The sequence below is a fragment of the Aquarana catesbeiana genome, linkage group LG09 (assembly GCF_042186555.1).
Source record: "Aquarana catesbeiana isolate 2022-GZ linkage group LG09, ASM4218655v1, whole genome shotgun sequence".
NCBI classification, from domain to species: domain Eukaryota; kingdom Metazoa; phylum Chordata; class Amphibia; order Anura; family Ranidae; genus Aquarana; species Aquarana catesbeiana.
Window position 1 is genome coordinate 190,518,933 of NC_133332.1, and position 19,037 is coordinate 190,537,969.

The window sequence follows — 19,037 nt, forward strand, 5'->3', positions numbered from 1 at the left end:
TGAAGGAATATGTATAGGCTGCCACTGTTACCTATCCTTCTAAAAATGCTGACTGCCTGGCCATCGTCATGACCAATAAATGCTGTCACACAGGGGGTGCCCATATCCCTGTGCGAGCAGCGATTACAGTACCTTGTAGCTTACACAAGGCTTTGTTATCACTCCTAGCAGTTGAAAAGGAGCAACGGAGGAACAAAAGAAGAAGCATTCGTCTATGGAAATCTGCAGGAAAGGAAATCTATTGCTTTGCTGTGAGCAGACAAATCACACATTAAACCAAGAAACTGTCCAACAGTCCCTCACTGGCACCTTCTTTTGAGTGCTGGCCTTTGGGACCCCTCATTAGCTGGCGCAGGATGACGTAATCCCGGCACCACCCCAGCGCTGTAAGCTGAACTCCGCTGCTCAGTTTGCAGCACCAGAGAAGACAGCGAGCAGACAGGGGCATTTGCATGTCTCTTCTGCAATAAAAGCATGCCTGCTCACCGTTTGTTAAAGCAGAACTCTAGTTCCACTTAAAGTAGTAGTAAACTCTGTTCTACCACTTGTGTTTGTAGTAAGGCTTACCTGTAGGTACGGTGAATATCTCCTAAACCTGCACAGTTTAGGAGATATTCAGAGTGCATGCAGCCAGTGACGTTACCGGCGCATGCACTCTGAAGGTCCGACCTTCAGAGCCTGTGCTCTAAAATTCTGTATACTCACCCATTTTCTATCTGTTCAGGAACAATCACGTGATCCCGTAGTGCCGGCTCCTGTGTCCTCCTCCTTGATATGGACAGAGCTGGAGGAAGAGTCTGCAGGAGCCTGGGATTGCTCCTGTAATCCACTGATCGCTGGTACAATGCTTTAAGGGGGGGGGGGGGGGGGGGGATTTAGCCTTTAAGTATAGATGCTGCAATAGCTAATCTTCCCTTTTGAAAATCTAAATTTTTTGGTTCAGTGGGTGCTGAACTCTGATCTAGTCACTGATGCAGAGTAAGTATACGGATTAGGGTCTTTTCTCTATTTTCTTGATATGCATACTAGTTTGAGTCAGAGTTTAAGATAACATTGATGATAAAGACAACCAGCCAATTAGCATTAACAGCAGGTGATCAGCAATAGCAAGAAGGAAAGAAGGGGGAAGCGCCACCCAAGTGCAAAATCACAGGGGGTTTATTAAACCATCGGTTAAAAACACAATATTCTTCCTACGATTTCCTGAAAGCCTTATTAACTCCCCACAGCTAAAATGAACACGCCTTATGTTCCTGATTTTCAGATTTGTTGCACCAGGACCTGCTCACCCCTCTCTATTCTCCCCTTCCCAAACTCCTAACCCCCTTCCTCTTTCTCCATTTTTCGCTCTTCCTTCCCCCCTCCCCCCCCCCCCCCCATTTCTATGTTGCCATGACTAGGATATGGATATTTCCATCCTCTTACCTCATATCACGATTTGCAATACACCACAGGCTAAGTCAATACTTTCTGGATAACGATCACGCCCGTATTTTCCACCAAATTATAGCCTAGAGTATGCCCAATATAAACCTACAATGTATTGCTTCCTGTCTTGAACATCCAGCTATTATATATATTAGGTTGTATTCTGTTAAAACAAAAACATATTTGACTCTAAAAACACTTACAAGACCAAAGAAGGCTTATCGTGAAACTGGCTCGTCTGCCAAAAGGTCCTGGCTCCTTACTCCTTAAAATTTATGTCATTCACAGTTTCCCTCCCATTTCCTCATGTGTGATATTATTCAGGTCATATTCTACCATTTTTTCATGTCTGACATCATTTGGGTCATTTATATATTATTCTATCTTGCATAGTCCAAATTACCAGTTCATAACCGTTGCCAATTTGATCTGCTAGTTTTACTACCACAATTGTGCCAGGTTTTGTATTAATCTCTTGTTATGGTGCCTTGTGTTCCTTTACCGGCGTCGCTGGTCCCTCTAGTTCCACAAGTGTTACTGCAAGCTTTTCCCTATATAAATCATGAGCCTGCAGTACGATCCCAGGCCTTCAGAAGGAGCAGACAGCTCCAAGTGCGCAGCCTGTTACTATCCAGTATTCCAGCAACCTCCTGGTGACGTCAAGTCCGCCCAAGCGTCCCAGGCTGGTTTGGCTTGGACTTCCTACAAACCACAGGAACTTTCTTCCACCTCCACTGCTTCCCAGGGAACCTGAACCCAGTGGATCGTGCAGGAGTAAGGACCCAGGACCTTCTGGCAGACTAGCCAGTTTCACAAAAGCCTTCATTGATCTTACTTGTAAGTGTTTTTAACCAATGTTTTAATAAACCCCCTGTGATACTGCACTTAGGTGGTGCTTCCTCCTTTTATTGCTGATCACCTGCTGTTAATTTTGAAAAAATATAAAATTTTACAAACAGGTAATTTTTCTGCTTTCCTGATGTGCGCTGATGAGGCTTAAAAAAATGTATTTCCATCTGTGCTCAGCTGCGGTTCTTGCCAGTAGTTTTCATTCTTTATCTATATGGAACTCCTTACCCCAATCTGTCCGTCTAGCTCCTACCCAATTAGCTTTTAGACGATCCCTAAAAACCCTCCTCTTCAGAGAAGCCTATCCTACCCCCACAGCTACTACCCTTTGTTCCACTTGACCCTCCCTTCTAGATTGTAAGCTCTAACGAGCAGGGCCCTCTGATCTCTCCTGTATTGAATTGTACTGTCTTCCCTGATGTTGTAAAGTGCTGCGCAATATTATATATATATATATATATATATATATATATATATATATATATATATACACACACACACACACACACACATATATATATACATACATATACACACACACACGGTAATATATATATATATATATATATATATATATATATATATATATATATATATATATATATATATATATATATATATATATATATATATATATATAAAACCTGAAACCACCTGTTTTTACCACTCCCCAAATGCAACAATGAATGTGCACCCCCCAAAAAATAAATGCGTTTGTCAAAAGAAACACGTGTCTGTAAAAGGATGTCCATCCTTTCTGCTTGGCACAGGACTTACTTTTTTTCTTTGCATCTGGAAACAACGCAGAGTCACTAAGGTTGTATGTGAAGCTGAGGACACTGCCTCTGTACTCTTTGTCATTTTTTGTGAAGTTCAGACTCCACAAGTTTCCATTGCCAAAGTGGACATTCAGTAAAGGGGCCGCACCACCACAGCTGCTGCCGTCGGTGGTGACCTTTTCAGGTGCTGTAAAAGTTATATTTTTCTGCAAAAAGACAAAATAAACAAATTGTTGGAAAGAATAGATACCTTTGCCAATAGTATGATCATCAGAAATTTCAAGTTGATAGCCAAAGATAAATTTTATCATTTTGAACGGACTGAGGGAGAGTTATTTGCCGTGTCCCCAAACAGGGAGATTTCCCCATCACTTCCTATGCGATTCCCAGGATAGAATGTATTCCTTTCCAATAAAGGAACACAATGCTAACAAGCCAAGAAAAACAAAAAACGTGAAATACACTGGGAATCGGTCTACCTGAAGAAGATTTAATCAAGGGAGGGAGGTAGACAAAACTACTAACCACATCCAAGCAATGTAGAGATATTTCCTAACAGGAGTAGTAAAGGCAGAAGGTATCATTTATCTTAATGCATTCTATGCATCAAGATAAAAAAATACCTTGTGTGTAGCAGCCTCACCAGCATCCCCTAATTACTTATCTGAGTCCCATCGCTCTGCAGCGATGTCCACGAATGTCCAAGCCGCCTGGGACACTCCTCCTGAATGGCTGAGACACAGCAGCGGCACAATTGGCTCCCGCAGCTGTCAGTCAGCCAGCCAGTCAGGGGAGAATGGGGGCGAGGCCAGGTCGGGGCTCCGTGTCTGAATGGATACACGGAGCTCTGACTCGGCTTGGGTGCAACCATAGAAAGCTGCTGGCTGAGGGGGCGGCACTCAATTGGAGGAAGGAGCCAGAAGCAGCAAAGAGGGACCTGAGAAGAGGAGGATGCTCTGTGCAAAACCAACTGCACAGAGGAGTTAAGTATAACATGTTTGAAGAAAAAAAATTAAAAAAAAACACAAACACGGACGGACTTTACAATCACTTTAATACGTACCCAAAGAGGACAGAGGCAGAAGATCGAAGATCAGTGTGCAGGTCAGGTGGAAAGATAAGACAACCTTAGGAAGAAGAGAGGCCCTAGGCCTCAAGACAACTTTATCCTTGTAAAGGAAAAGAAAATGTTCTTTGCAAGACAAAGGAATGAGAAGGAAGAAATACTTGTATTATGACTTGATACTTGAGGCCAAATGCTGATCCAAACCTGATTGAAGAAAGGGCTGTACTCGTTCCACTGAGTATTTTCTGGGATGAAATTTCCTGGCTGCGACATGCCTTGCGTGACGTGGACTTTCTAGTTTTCAGGAGCATAGGAATGACAGACAGAAAGACCCTGATCTCTTAGAGCCCAAGCTTCTATAGCCAAGCAAGTTAAAGCCAGCTAGTAGAAGTTGTGCTGATCCCAGTGTGAAGAGATTATTCTCCTGAGTCCAGGGAACAGCTGAGGTAACCTGCTTGCCAATTGCCCAGGCCTGGAATCTGGAAGGCAGACCAGACTGGAACATGAAGTAATGCCTAAGTCAGAATTAGTTTGGTTTATCTTTCTACAGCGAGACTTCTGGTTCCTCCCTCTGATAGTCGTGTATGCCACTACTGTGGCGTTCTATTGAATCCAGATCAAATGACTGCAGTCGGGCAGTCAAGCACTGAAGGAATAGACTAATCAATCGGAGCTCCAGTATGTTGATATGGAGATGCACTTCTGCTGGCGACCAAGTTCCCGAAACACTGACAAGATGTCCGGTCAGTCTTACCAGGCTTTCTGGCTGCTAACCATTGTGAGAATCCTTCAGGATAGTGGAAGAAAAGATCTGCCCAATTCCAGGGCTTGACTGGTGAGCCACCAGCCAAAAAGAAAAAAGAAATTGTACTGTGCCGAAAGAAGCTACCCTCAGACCCAGGACACAAGCAAAAGCAGAGAGTTACCTCTGTGACCCCCTACTTTATAAAGCAATAGAAAATATCCACTTTATTATTAGATACACCTGTTAAATAGCTTGGTTACACAAATTGCTAATAAGCCAATCTAATGGCAGCAACTCAATGCATTTAGGCATCTAGATGTGACGATCAGGACTTGAAGTTCAAACTGAGCATCCAAATGGTGAAGAAAGGGGTTTTTACGTGACTTTAAACGTGGCATGGTTGTTGGTACCACACAGGCTGGTCTAAATATTTCAAAAACTGCTGATCTACTGGGATTTTCATGCACAACCATCTCTAGGGTTTACAGAGAATGGTCCGAAAAACAGAAAATATCCAGTGAGCGGTAGTTGTGTGGACCAAAATGTCTGGTTGATGTCAGAGGAGAATGGGCAGACTGGTTTGAGATGATAGAAAGGCAACAGTAACTTAAATACTCATTACAACCAAGGTATGCAGAATACCATCTCTGAATGTACAACACATCGAACCTTGAAGCAGACGGGATACAGCAGCAAAAGACCACACCGGGTGCCACTCCTGTCAGTTAAGAACAGAAAACTGAGGCTAAAATTGGGGGTGGGGGAATATGTGCATATCAACAAGAGGGAGAAATACAGCAGTACACTGATCTTCCCAGTTAATAGCTGTTCAGGGGGAGGGGGTCAGCACATGTCTGGCCACTGGATTACAGACTGTGTTCTCAAGTAGAATACAAAGAACAAAGCTGACCACACTGGGAAGGTGTACTTCCATGCCTAGCCTGGTCAGTTTGAAACCGCAAAGCAGGGGGGCTGGCAGGATCACCAAATTTTCACACAAAGGAAGAGAAACAAAAACGGGATGCTTTTTCACAGAAGTACAATTTATACAAGGCTTTCTCTGATTGGCTGAAGTGGAGAGGCATGCAGATGTCACGATATCCGTGTATTCACAGATTAAAAAAAAAAAATACAAGCAGACAGAATCAGAAGCAGCGGTTCATAGTAACCAACCAGCTTCTAGCCTCAGCTTGTTCAATTAAGTTTTGAAAATAAAGCTAAAAAAGTAAAATTGATAACCATGCACAGCTGCTCCAGATTTTGGCTGCTCCGGTCTTCTCATGACTGTATGTAGCTGTCGCTACTATAGTATAGTGTAGTGCATAAAGTGGCCACATCCACTTGGAATTGGAAGTAATGGAGTTAGTTTGGACCAGCTTGACCCAATCAAACTAAAGTCATAGTGAATGGAATTCCACTGTAAATCGGAAAAGAAGGCTCACGTTTGTAAGCTCTGAGCTCCAGACAGAACATGTCTTCCAAACAGAAGCGTGATGTTACATTGTGGGTAATGCACTAGCAGTAAGTACAGATGTGAAGCTATCTACAATGAAAAAACAATCCCCAATTAAGTTTTATGGATAACAAAACCGACTGTTAGACTTACCGGTAACGGTTCCAGGATGGCAACACACGAGAGAGATGATAGGCTCTTCCCTACAGGAAACACAATCAGTTCATAGCTGTTTAAAAGGCCCCACCTTACCCCTTGTTCTCAGTTTTGGTAAAGGAATTCTCCCAACTGATTCACAATGGTTCTTTCAAACATTTAGGCACTTACCACCTATTGTATACATTTTCCTTCAACCTTAACAGGGTGAGAAGTAGGTCTGCCGTCCTGGGAGGTTTGTAGAAACACCGTTACCGGCAAGTCTAACCGTCGGTTTTCTCATCTCACCTTCCAGGACGTCAACACATGAGAGGATAATCAAGTAAGCCGCAGGCCTACCTTAGGGTGGGACCACTGTCCGTAGCACTTTACGACCGAAGGCTAGGTCTTGCTGTGAAAGGACCTCCACTCTGTAGTGCTTCAGAAGGTGTCTTGGCTGGACCAGGTGGCTACGCTACAAATTTACTCCTGGGAGGCTCCTGCTTTTTCAGCCCAGGAGGTTGCCAGGGCTCTAGTTGAGTGTACCTTCAACTTTGCTGGTGCAGGTATACCTGATCTTTCGTATACTACTGTAATGGCTTGCCTTATCCACCTAGAAACTGAAGGTTTTGAAACTGGAAGTCCCGTCCTTGGTCTACAGAGGAGGAATAAAAGCAGATTAGATCGCCTAAATTCTTTTACCCTCTGTAGGAAAGTGAGGAGGCATCTCCTGACATCTAAACAATGAAATTTCTTTTCCCCCTCATTTTTGGAGTTCTCACAAAAGGATGGTAGGGTTATTACCTGTGTCCTATGGAAGACTGGTGACACCTTAGGCAGATACAAAGGATCTGGCTTGAGGGTGATCCTATCTGGTAAAAATCGACAAAAAGGGTTCCTTAATGGATAGACCCAGCAAGTCCCCTACCCTTCTAACTGTCATAATAGCTAGGAGGAAGGCCAATATTAAAAAAGGTCAAAAACTTAATTGAAACTTCTTCTAAAGGTTCAAAGGGGTGTCTAGATAAAGCTTCTAGTACCCTCGTTAGGCCTACCCCGTCACGAAAGGTCCCAAGGTGGGAACCCATCTCTGGCCACCAAAGATCTTTTAATTAAAAGGTTCCTTCGCTATTCTAGCATCAAGAAAAACAGAAAGAGCTGCCACTTGTACCCAAAGAGTGTTGACAGCCACACCCTTCTCTACTCCATCCTGAAGAAATTCTAGGATTACAGGAACAGAGGTGGAAACCATCTGTTTTCATTTACACCAAGTACAAAAGCTTTTCCATATTTTAGAGTATATCTTCCGTGTGACCGGCTTCCTGCTCAACTGGAGAGAGAGTATCACTGTCTTAGCAATCCTTATCCCTGAGGATCTGGTGCTCACTAACCAGGCTGTTAAGTGAAAAAACTCCGGTCTGGGGTGCAGCAACGGACCCTGAGAGAGAAGGCCTGGAAGATCCAGGTGCCTCCAAAGAGGCGCTACCTACCACGCCTTTAAGGTCGCAAACCAAGCCCTCCTCGGCCACCACGGGGCCACTAGGAGGAATAGGCCCGAGGACTAGTCAAGTTTCTGAATGACTCAAGGAATCAGAGGAAGGAGTAAGCCAACTGGAAGTTCCAGCTCTGTGCTAGGGTGTCCAGGCCCTCTGACTCCCTTTCCTGACAGAAAAACTTCTTTACCCTTCTGATCTTTCGATTGTCAAAGGAGGTCCATCTCTGGGCAGCCGAACTTCTGAACTAGCACCTGAAATATTTTTGGGTTCAGTTCCCATTCTCCCTGCCTGACCGGTTGGTGGCTGAGGAAATCCGCTTCCTGGTTGCCTGTGCCCTTTATGTGGACCGCCGACAGAAAAGGAGACCACTCTGTGTTAGGCCCAGTCCAGAATCTCCATCGCTAGATCTAGAAGGACTTTGGATCTGGTCCCCTGCTGATGGTTCAGATAGGCTACAGCCGTAGCTTTGTCTGAGCAAACCTGGGACTTCTTTGCCTGTGACCCTGCTTTCGAAGGCTTTTAAGGCCCACCGCTTTGAGCTCCCCGAGATTGGAAGACGACCTGGCTATTCCATTGTCCCAGGTTACCTGAGCCTTTGCTTTTCTTAAGTGGGCTCTTCATCCCTGGGCGCTTGCGTCTGTGGTGACCTTTAGTGGATCCCACTGAGCCCAGGGTCTGCCTTTTTCCAGATTGCTAGGGACCACCCACCACTTCAGGGAGGATTTTACCTGAGAAGTGATGATCAGACTTTTATCCAGGGATTCGTTCCTCTTGTCCCAAGAGTAAAGATGGAAAAATAGAAAGTCTCTTGAGTGCAGTTGTGCCCAAACCACTGCTGGAATGCTGGCTGACACGAGTCCAAGGACCCTGAGTATCTCCCTTCTGGAACAGACAGGGGCTTATATCAGCCTTTTGATGGCTGCGACTATTTTCTCCACCTTTTCCCTTGGAAGGAAAAGCTTTTGAGCCCAAGAATCTACCTGGTAGCCTAGGTAGGTTTGGACCTGAGCTGGTTCCAAGGAAGATTTCTCCCGGTTTACCAGCCAGCCTAGCTTTTGTAGGGCAGAGATCACCCTTCGGGTGTCTGTTTCCACCTGAGCGGCTGACGGACCGAAGATGAGCAGGATGTCCAAGGAAGGTATTAACACTATCCCTTGGAGATGGAGATAGGCTACTGCCTCTGCTAGGATCTTCGTGAAGATCCTTGGACTGGCCGCTAGTCCAAAAGGGATTGCCCTAAATTGCCAGTGGAAAACCTCATCCTGAGTTACCGCTGCAAAACTCAGGAATGCCCTGTGTTCCGGGAATAAATCAGAACATGTAAATAGACATCCCTGAGATCCAGGGTAGTCATGAAAACCTCCTTTAACAGGTTCTTTCACGCAGAGTAAATGCTCTCCATTGAAAACCACTTGTATTCTAGGAATTTGTTTAAGTTCCTGAGATTTATGGTAAGGCGATACTTCCCTGAAGGCTTGGGTACCACAAAAATGTGGGAGTAGAAGCGTTGGCATCGTTGTTAGTTTGGTACTGGAACTACCACCTGTTCCACCAATTCCTGAATGCCTTCTAATAGGGCCTTCTTTTTAATGCATACTTGGGAGGATGTGTTAATGTAATCATAGACAGAGGCTTTCATGAGAACTCTAGGCGGTAGCCTTCTCTAATCAAATTGATAATGTATGGACTGTCTGAAATTCTCTCCCACTGGGAGACAAAATGAGACAGCCTGCCCTCTACCTTGATTCTGGCGTCACTTGGACTCTTTGGTACTTTGGCCTGGAGAAGGAAAGAGCAAAATTACCTTTTTGCCTACCTCTACCAAACCCCCACCTTCTATTGGGTTCTTTCTTGGATTTTTGCTGACTTTGTCCCCAGGGGCCTCAAAAAAATTTCCTGCACCTTTCTCGTCTGGGTTTGACAGGAAATTTCTTCCCTTTTTCTGAGGACCTGGTCAAAACCTTATCCAAGCAAGGCCCAAACAGCAAAGACCCTTCAAAGGGGAGACCACACAGTTTAGTCTTTGAGGTGATATCACCTTCCCAGGCTTTAACCCATATGGCCCTCCTGGCCGAGTTAATCAGGGCACCTGTTTTGGCTGAGGCTTTCACTGAATCCACAGTAGCATCTGCCAAGAAAGCTACAGCCTTCCTGAGACTTATTACTCTGTGAGAGGTGTTTAAGTCTCTCTACCCAGAAGTCTGCATTCCAGGCAACGCAGATTGCTGCTAAGGCTGGGGCCATAGTTGTGGAATTGGCCTCCCATGCTTTTTTCAATAGGGACTCTGATCTGTGATCCATAGCATCCTGGATGTTCCCTGTATCCTCAAAAGAGAGGTCAGACTTTGATACCTGAGTCCAACTTAGGGACCTTTAGAAATTTTTCCGCTTCTTCCTCTTTGAAGGGAAACCTTCTTTTCCAAGTCTTAAGCCTCGTACACACGATCAGATTGTTGGCCAACAAAGCGTCAGACTTTTACCGTTAGGGCGTGTGCCAGGAACTTGTCTTGCATACTAACTGCACACAATTGTCGGCCAACAAACGTGAACGTAGTCACGTACTACGTGGAATTTCAGCTCTGAAAGCGCCAACTTTTGGGCACCTTCTGCTAATGTCGTGTTTGGTGAGCATTGATTCCAAGCATGCGTGTTTGTACTTTGGACTTGTGTGACGGACTTGTGTACAGACTATATGAAAATCTGACAACAGACCGTTGTCCGCCGAAAATTTACTAGCCTGCCATCCAACATTTGTTGGCGGAAAGTTGGACAAAAATGGTCTGAAGGAGCTTACTATCGGTCGGATTTTAGGCACACTGTCATCACACAATTCCCTGCCGAAAATCTGATCGTGTGCACGAGGCTTTAGTCTTGACCAGACTTGTTTCAGAAAACTCCCAATCTTGGAGGACTAAATCCTTCAAGGATTGTTGTAGGGGAAATAACCTTGACTGTTTTTTTCACCAACCCCCCATCCATCTTATCTTTTGAAGAGGTTTCTTTAGGTGGTTCGGGATCTCAGTCTTTGATCAGCCGCCTCTTCTGAACTGGGCTCAGATTTTGCCTGGCTTTCTGTATCCTACATCGCTTCTTCCTCCCTGGCCTGAGCCGGGGGGAGTCCCTGAGATGGAGGCAGAAAGCTACTTGGACCTGGTTTGGCTAGCAAACAGAGTAGAGGCCCTCTTTAGGGACGAGTTCCTCTGAGACTACTACCCGTGGGGTGGCTACACAGGTGTGGAAAGACTGAATATTGGCAATCATTTCCTCCTGCACATTAAGGAAATCTTTCATTAATCCCAGCCAGTTTGTTAATACACCGATAACAAAAAGGCTTGGTATGAAATTTAGACAATCTTTCCCTGCAATTAACACACTTTCTAGAGAATGTAGAAGGTGGTTTAACAGTGACCTCCTAAACTCCACTTGGGGAATCTGCAAGAGAAGAGGAAACAATCACTCTTCCTGTCCCATTTAACATGGCTGCAGGCCCCTAATCCCCAGAGGTAAAAGCATGGGGGTATACCGGAGACCACTAAGGGCTAGCCTGGTGTCACCCCCCATAATAGGTAATAGGCACTTGCACGGCTCCGACTTGCTCTTGCCTGCAGCCACCTGCACTGCCTTTCCATCCTCCTTTTCCATGAGGTGGGTTGTGGCATTTTCTGCTCCTTGCAGCTCACTGAGTCCTGGTGCAAACAGGAAAGTTTCAGCCTCCACAGCCACACGCTGGTCCGGCGTCTCCTCCACGCTTTAAACCCACTTCCTGGGATGCGTTCGGCGCACTCCACACTATCTGCCATGACCGGAAGCTCCGGCTCAGAGCGAGGCTTGGAGCATGCATGCGTGTCTACGCCACCCGGACTCCAGAGAAATGGCGCTCGCTGCACAGAGAGGAAGACAGGAGACCCGAGCTGCTGAGCGGCATGCAACGGCGGGGGATTTGGGTACGCTGAGAACCACCTGCACAATGCTGTGGTGGCAACCTGTGAGAAGCTCTGAGGCGAGCAGATTAGTGCAGCCCTCACCGCATTCCTAAACCTGGCTCACAATGGGACCATCTGACGCTTAGTTTTCTGGTCAGAGAGAAAAAAAAAAAAAAAAAGTTTCCCTGTGGGAGGAACACAATCAATACTGGAGAACAAGGGGTAAGGTGGGGCCTTTTAAACAGCGATGAACTGATTGTTTCCTGTAGGGAGGAGCCTATCATCTCTCTTATGTGTTGCCGTCCTGGAAGGCGAGATCAGAAAACAAAAAATGTAAAAATATGGTGCTAGGTTTGAAAATATTGCCAGCAAACCAGCCGGCAAATTTGACGTTTACCTTCTAATCTATCATTTGTGTCCTATTTCAGACATCTACTGAATATATTCCCAGACTTTAAAAAAAACAAAACAAATAAAGTATACTTACAGATGTGCCATTAGTGGTCTCATACTCCACTGTGAAATTAATTCTCAATTTGGCAGATATACAGGTTGTATTGGCTTCTTTTATCTCCACTTCAAAAGCATTTGTTTCCAAAAGGCCTGGTAAATAAAAAAAAAAAAAAAAAAAAAAAAGGAAAAAAAAAAAAAAAGGGGTCAGGTTGTCTGATATACAATCACCAGATTAGTCATAGGACATGAAGTAAACAAATACCTAGATGAGTGTGCAGTAAACCGTATCATTAGAGCGAAGTGCAGGCTTCTAAGAAAAGACCTGCACCAGAGTCATAGCTGTAACCAGAAACCCTACGGGAAACAATTTGTATTACCAACCCATCCTACACAACACGGCACGTACATTCCTACTTAAAAGGAACATACCATGAAAGACACTTTGTTACACAAGACATCTTTACAGAACAGCTACCTTTCATGTTACAGATACTGTTACAAAAGGTGGTGTGTGAATCTATGACGACTTTCAAAGACTGCTTCAAATTAGGCGGCTGCTAGATACTGGATCCATTCACCTCTGGCTGGCCAGATCAGAGGGCAGCTAGTTTTAAACAGAGGCGGTCCGTTCACATCCGGCTGCCCATAGAGCAGAGCAGGCTGTGGCCATGTCTGCTCTGCATAAGCAGAGCGAGCACAGACCTGTCATCCACCTGTTCTGCACAGCTCAGCAGGGGATCCGTGGACGGATCCCCTGCTGAACAAAAACAAATTCTGGGCTGTAATTTTCTTCAATCTCCAAATTGATTCCTTGTTTAGGGGTGCCTTTTATGGAAACATAATACAATGTTATTGACAATTATATACACATTTTAAAGCGGGGTTCCACCCAAATTTTGAGCAATATCTGTATGTATTCTCTTCCTTGTCTAGATGCTGACATGCCGTTTAAAAAAATTTAAATCGCCGTAATTACCTTTTATTTTTCTATTCTTCTTTGCACTTCCTGGTTCTCCTCCCGTGGGATTAGGCGTGTTTCTAGCCTCTCCCAGACTCCTGGGAGCTAGTCTCAGGCTTCCCAGGATGCCACTGAGCATGTGCGGGAACGAGCAGTGAATGCTGGGAGCACAGCATTCACCACATCCAGGAAATAAATGCTTGTGGGCTTCAAATGCCCACAATGAAGATGGAAATCACCTGCAGTGAATAATATAAGTTATTCTTTCCGACGAAATCTGACACAGGCGGACATATTACACACAATATGTGAGTATGTAATGCTGAGAAGAAAAGTTTGTGAATGAACTCAAAAAAAAAAAAAAAAAAAAAACGATAGATAGGTGGACCCCCGCTTTAAGTTTGTCAATACAGCCTTTTCATTGAGCAGCTCAGAGGCAAATGGTGATGTACCAGATGGACAGTGTGCATTTTGCGTCAGCACGACAAGGGGTTGATTTACGAAGACTAAAAAGTGGAAAATCTGAGACAGCTGTGCATGGTAGCCAATCAGCCAACTTCAGCTTGATCAATTAAGCTTTGACAACAAAAACTGGAAGCCGATTGGTTTCTATGCAGAGCTGCACCAGACTTTGCACTCTCCACTTTTACTAAAATAAACCCCGAAGAGCCAATTGCTTGCCTGCGATTTCCTTTTACCCAATGCACACAATAACATCTTTTTGGTCATAAATGTATTGGCCATGACTGTCTATCATAAGCAACATCAGGTTAAGAAGTATATTACATACAGACAGTACTTATTAAAAGGGCCATGAAGTGAATGCTTTTTAATATGTTTTATTGAACTTCTCTTTTTTTTTTTAGAACAGATTTTAATATCCAAGTAAAAACAGATAAATTGATTTATATTACAACAAATAGCTCCAATTACCAACTGCTTAAGTATACGCCCCATTTCAGTTAGTATTAAGTAGATGCATATTTGGTAACCTTGAGTGTGCACGGATAGGTCTTTTATCAACTTTTTCCATCACCGTGAGGCTTTGGCTTCATGCTTTGGGTCATCATCTTGATGAAAAGAGATATCTCCCAAGTCTCAGGTTACTTGTAAGCTGTATTAGGTTTTCCCCCAGGATTTCCACATTTTTTATGCTGCGCGCACTGCCCCTCTCAGTTTAAAGCGCCAGAGAAGACAGCGAGCAGGCAGGTAGGGGCATTTTAATGCAGAAGAGACAGTGCAAGGTCTCTTCTGCAGTAAAAGTCTGTCTGCTTGCTGTTAGAGGAGCTTCAATTCCACTTTAAAGTAATTTAAAGGTTAACTTTTTTTTTTTTAAATAAAACAAACATGTTATACTTACCTTCCTCTTTTTGGTTCACCCCCAACCCCTCTCCCCTGCTGAGTGCCCCCAACAGCAAGCCTCTTGCTCCTAAACCACACTGCTGTGTTTGTCATTGAGGAGAAAGACACCCGGGAGAGCCACTGCTCTCATGTACATCGCTGGATCAAGACGGGGCTCAGGCAAGTATAAGGGGGGGGGGGGCTGCACCCAGGTTTTTTACCTTAAAGGGGTTGTAAAGGTAAAAATTTTTTCACCTTAATGCATTCTATGCATTAAGGTGAAAAAACTTTTGACAGTACCGCCGCCCCAGCCCCCCCCGTTTTACTTACCTGACGCCTCGAATCTTCGCTCCTCGTCCTCGTCAGCTTCATTGCAGCTCAGCCTGGTCGCTGATTGGCTGCAGTGGATGGATTGAAAGCAGCGCAGCCATTGGCTCGCGCTGCTGTCAATCACATCCGATGACGCGGCGCGCCGGGGGGCGGGGCCGAGTGATACAGCGAGCGGCTATAGCCGCCGGCTGTATCACGGGAGCGCGCCCGCAAGCACTCACCACCGTGCGAGGGAGCTCGCATGAAGGTGGTAAATGCTTGCGGGGAGGAGCTGAAACAGCCGCCGAGGGACCCCAGAAGACCAGGTTCGGGGCCACTCTGTGCAGAACGAGCTGCACAGTGAAGGTAAGTATAACATGTTTGTTATTTTAAAAAAAAAAAAAAAACATCTTTACAACCCCTTTAATGCATAGAGCAGGCTGAATACCCGGCATAGTTAGAGAACTGACCACACTGAGTTCCTCTGCCTAGTTTGGTCAGTTTTTAAAAGGAAAGCAGAGAGACTGGCAGGAACACCAGGGATTTCACACAAAGGAAGCAATACAAAGAGGGCGGGATACCTTTTCATACAAGTACATTGTACAGCAGGCCTGTAGCAGTAATAAGACATATTGGGTTTACGAAAAAAAAATAGGTTGTAAAGCAATTTTACAGATCATGGAAATTCTTGAAGTCTTCTGAAGTGTCACATAAGTCATTTTTTAAAGCTAAAGTACAGGCACACACATTTTTTGGTTGACACTCCGTGTGTGGAGAAATGCTTACTTATATTCAGACCACTCAGGTCAGCAAGACCACTTTCACACTGAGGTGTTTTTAGGAGCTTTTGGGTTAAAATAGCACCTGTAAAGCGCCTCACTTGCAGCCCCAATGTGAGAGCCCAATTGCTTTCACACTGGAGAGGTGCGCTTGCAGGACGTTAGAGAAATTCCTGCAAGCAGCATCTTTCGGGCGGTGCGGGAGCGGTGCATACATAGCTCCTCCACCGCCCCTGCCATTGGAATTAAACGGGCACCGCTGCCGAAGCGATTCAGCAGCGGCGCTTTGCGGGCCCCTTTTAACCTTTTATTCGGCCACTAACAGGGGGTTAGAAGTGCCCTGCTACCAGCCAAAAAGCGTCACTATTACAGCGGTAATACACCGCTAAAATTAGCGGCGCTTTACCGCTAACGCGCGCCCCCCCCCAGGCCGGTGTGAAAGCAGCCCAAGTGGCAAAGGTCCTTCTGTTAAAAGGATACAAAACATTTTCTGAATGTAAGAGGTGCTGAGCAAGCAACCCGCTCTGTGCGAACTGTACTTCAACCAAGCTTTAAACTTACTGTAAAAGTGCTGCCTGAATAAAAGTACATTTTACTGAACCAAGCAGTTTGTAATTCAGCAATAAAAAAAAAGAAAAAAAAGGAAGGACAGACAAGAGTATTGGGGTCATATCAACCTGAAGTGGAAATATAATATAACAAATATAATGAAATATAATAAAACAAAATTAAACTCACTAGTAACAATATTAGCATGCCATCACTGTGTACCTTGGACTTGTCATGTTCACTTTGACCTCTTTAGATTTATGGAACCATTTATCTTTAGAGATAAAACTTAAGCCATATGTTTCTCTGGTAAAGATTTTAGGTTGCACAATAGCTGCCAAATCCAAAATGTCTTAGACCCCTTTCACACCAAGGAGTTTTTCAAGCACTTTTGGGCTAAAAATAGCGCCTGAAAAAAGGCTCCCCTGCAATCTCAGTGTGAAAGCTTGAGGCAATTTGCTGGCAGGACGTTTAAAAAACTCCTGCAAGCAGCATCTTTGGAACGGTGTATACACCGCTCCTGCCCAAAAATAGCGGCGCTTTACCGCCGACGCCTCGGTGTGAAAGCACCCTTAGGAAGCCTTCAATATTTCCTTTAACTTAAAGCAACCACAAGCATTGTACGGCTTTAAGCAAACTGCCTACAACGTTTCTCAACACGGTTGCCAAAGCATGCAGTGCACAGCACTATAGTTTAGCTTACCATAAACAGTATTCCAAAAGCTACTACAGTATATTTGTTTAATTTGTCAAAGGCTGAATTCTGCAGTAACTGAACAGATTATCTTTCATTATAGAGCTACTGATAAACGGCCTGTTGTACAGATCTCCCTCTCAGTGTTCAGCTTAGTCTCGGAAACTGCATTATGTTACCTTATAGCCTGTTACAATGAAATACGATCTGCAGCAACTCCCCCCTGAATAAATGACCTTTTATAAAACCTTGACTTTATAAGTTATGTTACAACTCCAATAAAATTGGATTGCTGTGTAAAATCTACATTAAAAACAGAATGCAATGATTTGCAAATCTCAAACCCATATATTATTCACAATAGAAAACATATCAAATGTTTATAAACAAAAGGTGCTACCAACCCAAATTAATGAAACCTCCTCCTGAGCTGTCAGGTGTAAGATGTGCAGTTGCTCAGAGGTCAAGGTAATGAATGGATAAAGAACAATCCGCAACTCCAAACATGCTCTTTAAATCAGTCCAAATTTATTATATCTCCATATAGATAAACGTACAGCAGAGGTATACGCGTTTCAGCCGCAACGGCCTTGTACACAACCAACAACTTTGTTAACAAGGCCGTTGCGGCTGAAACGCGTATACCTCTGCTGTACGTTTATCTTTATGAAGATATAATAAATTTGGACTGATTTAAAGAACATGTATGGAGTTGCGGATTGTCCTTTATCCATATCAAAATGTTTAAATACTGAAAAAATCTCCGTTAGACTTACCAGTAACGGTATTTCCAGGAACCTTCCAGGACAGCTACTTGAGAGATGATCGGCTCCACCCTCCACAGGAAACACAAATCGGATACAATTTAAAAGGCCCCCTCCCTTTCCTCTGACCCTCAGTTGTTTAGAACAGTGGTCATCAACCCTGTCCTCAGGGCCCACTAACAGGCCAGGTTTTATGTATTACCTTGGGGAGATGCAGACAAGAACACTGCAATCACTGAGCAGAAAATATCACCTGTGATGTATTTCAGTTATCTTGCAAACCTGGTCTGTTAGTGGGCCCTGAGGACAGGGTTGATGACCACTGGTTTAGAAGATCAAGTAAACCTCCACCAAAGGTGTACTCGGCAGAGGAAAAAAACAGAAACTCTCAAAAAACACCACCACCAGGTAAACAAGGTTGACCAGTGAAAAACAGAATAGGGTGGGAATATAGACGCTGTCCTGGAAGGTTCCTGGAAATACCGTTACCAGTAATTCTAATGGGGGTTTTCCCCCCTCACCTTCCAGGACAGCTACTTGAGAGGATAAGCAAGATTCTATACCACAGGGAGAGACGACAGCCTGAAGCACTTTCCTACCAAAGGAGAGGTCCTGGCTGGAAAGCATCTGTACTCTATAATGTTTGACAAATGCATGAGAGGAGGACCAGACGGCAGCTTTAGAAATTCCTTCCCATGAAGCGGCAATGGACCTCGTTGAATGAGCCCTAATTTTAGAAGGAGGGGTGCGACCTGACGCTTTGTATGACTCACAAATAGCTCCCCTAATCCACCTAGCAATAGAACTTTTAGACGCTTTGGATCCCTTCTTGGGGCCACTGAATACCACCAACAGTTAAGAGGAACTCTTAAAACTACTGGACTTTACTAGATAAAGCAAAAGACATCTACTTACGTCTAAAAGGTTAAACCTTTCCTCCGCCGCATTCTTGGGAGAGGTACAGAAACTAGGAAGGATTACCTCCTGGGACCTATGACAGTTGGAAGAAACTTTGGGTAAATAGAAAGGATCAGGCCTAATCACTACCCTGTACTCTAGAATCCTCAGGAAGGGGTCTTTACAGGAAAGAGACTCCAGGGAGGAATATGTTTGATGACCCTGGGAGTATGTCTAGATCTGGCTGAAAGGAACCTGCTGACTAAAGGATCTTCCGCTAGTCTTCTTTCTGCAAATAAAAAGATAAGCACAAGATCTGAACCCTAAGGGTGCTGACAGAGAGACCTTTTTCTACTCCCCTCTGCAAAAAATCTAATACACAGGGAGTCGAAAAAGAATCTAAACCAGCTTTCCTTTGC

The 19,037-nt window shown here is 44.5% G+C and overlaps 1 protein-coding gene across 4 annotated transcripts in view; it reads right to left on the reverse strand.

Annotated features, from left to right (window-relative positions):
- The window catches only part of LAMP2 (lysosomal associated membrane protein 2), a 94,805-nt gene that overhangs the window by 47,286 nt on the left and 28,482 nt on the right, over positions 1–19,037 (reverse strand). For all 4 annotated transcript variants that reach the window (XM_073599444.1, XM_073599441.1, XM_073599443.1 and 1 more), the window contains 2 exons: positions 12,362–12,477; positions 3,055–3,262 (listed from right to left, as the gene is read on the reverse strand). In XM_073599444.1, the coding sequence (XP_073455545.1) occupies positions 3,055–3,262; positions 12,362–12,477 (324 nt within the window). The remainder of the gene's footprint in view (positions 1–3,054; positions 3,263–12,361; positions 12,478–19,037) is intronic.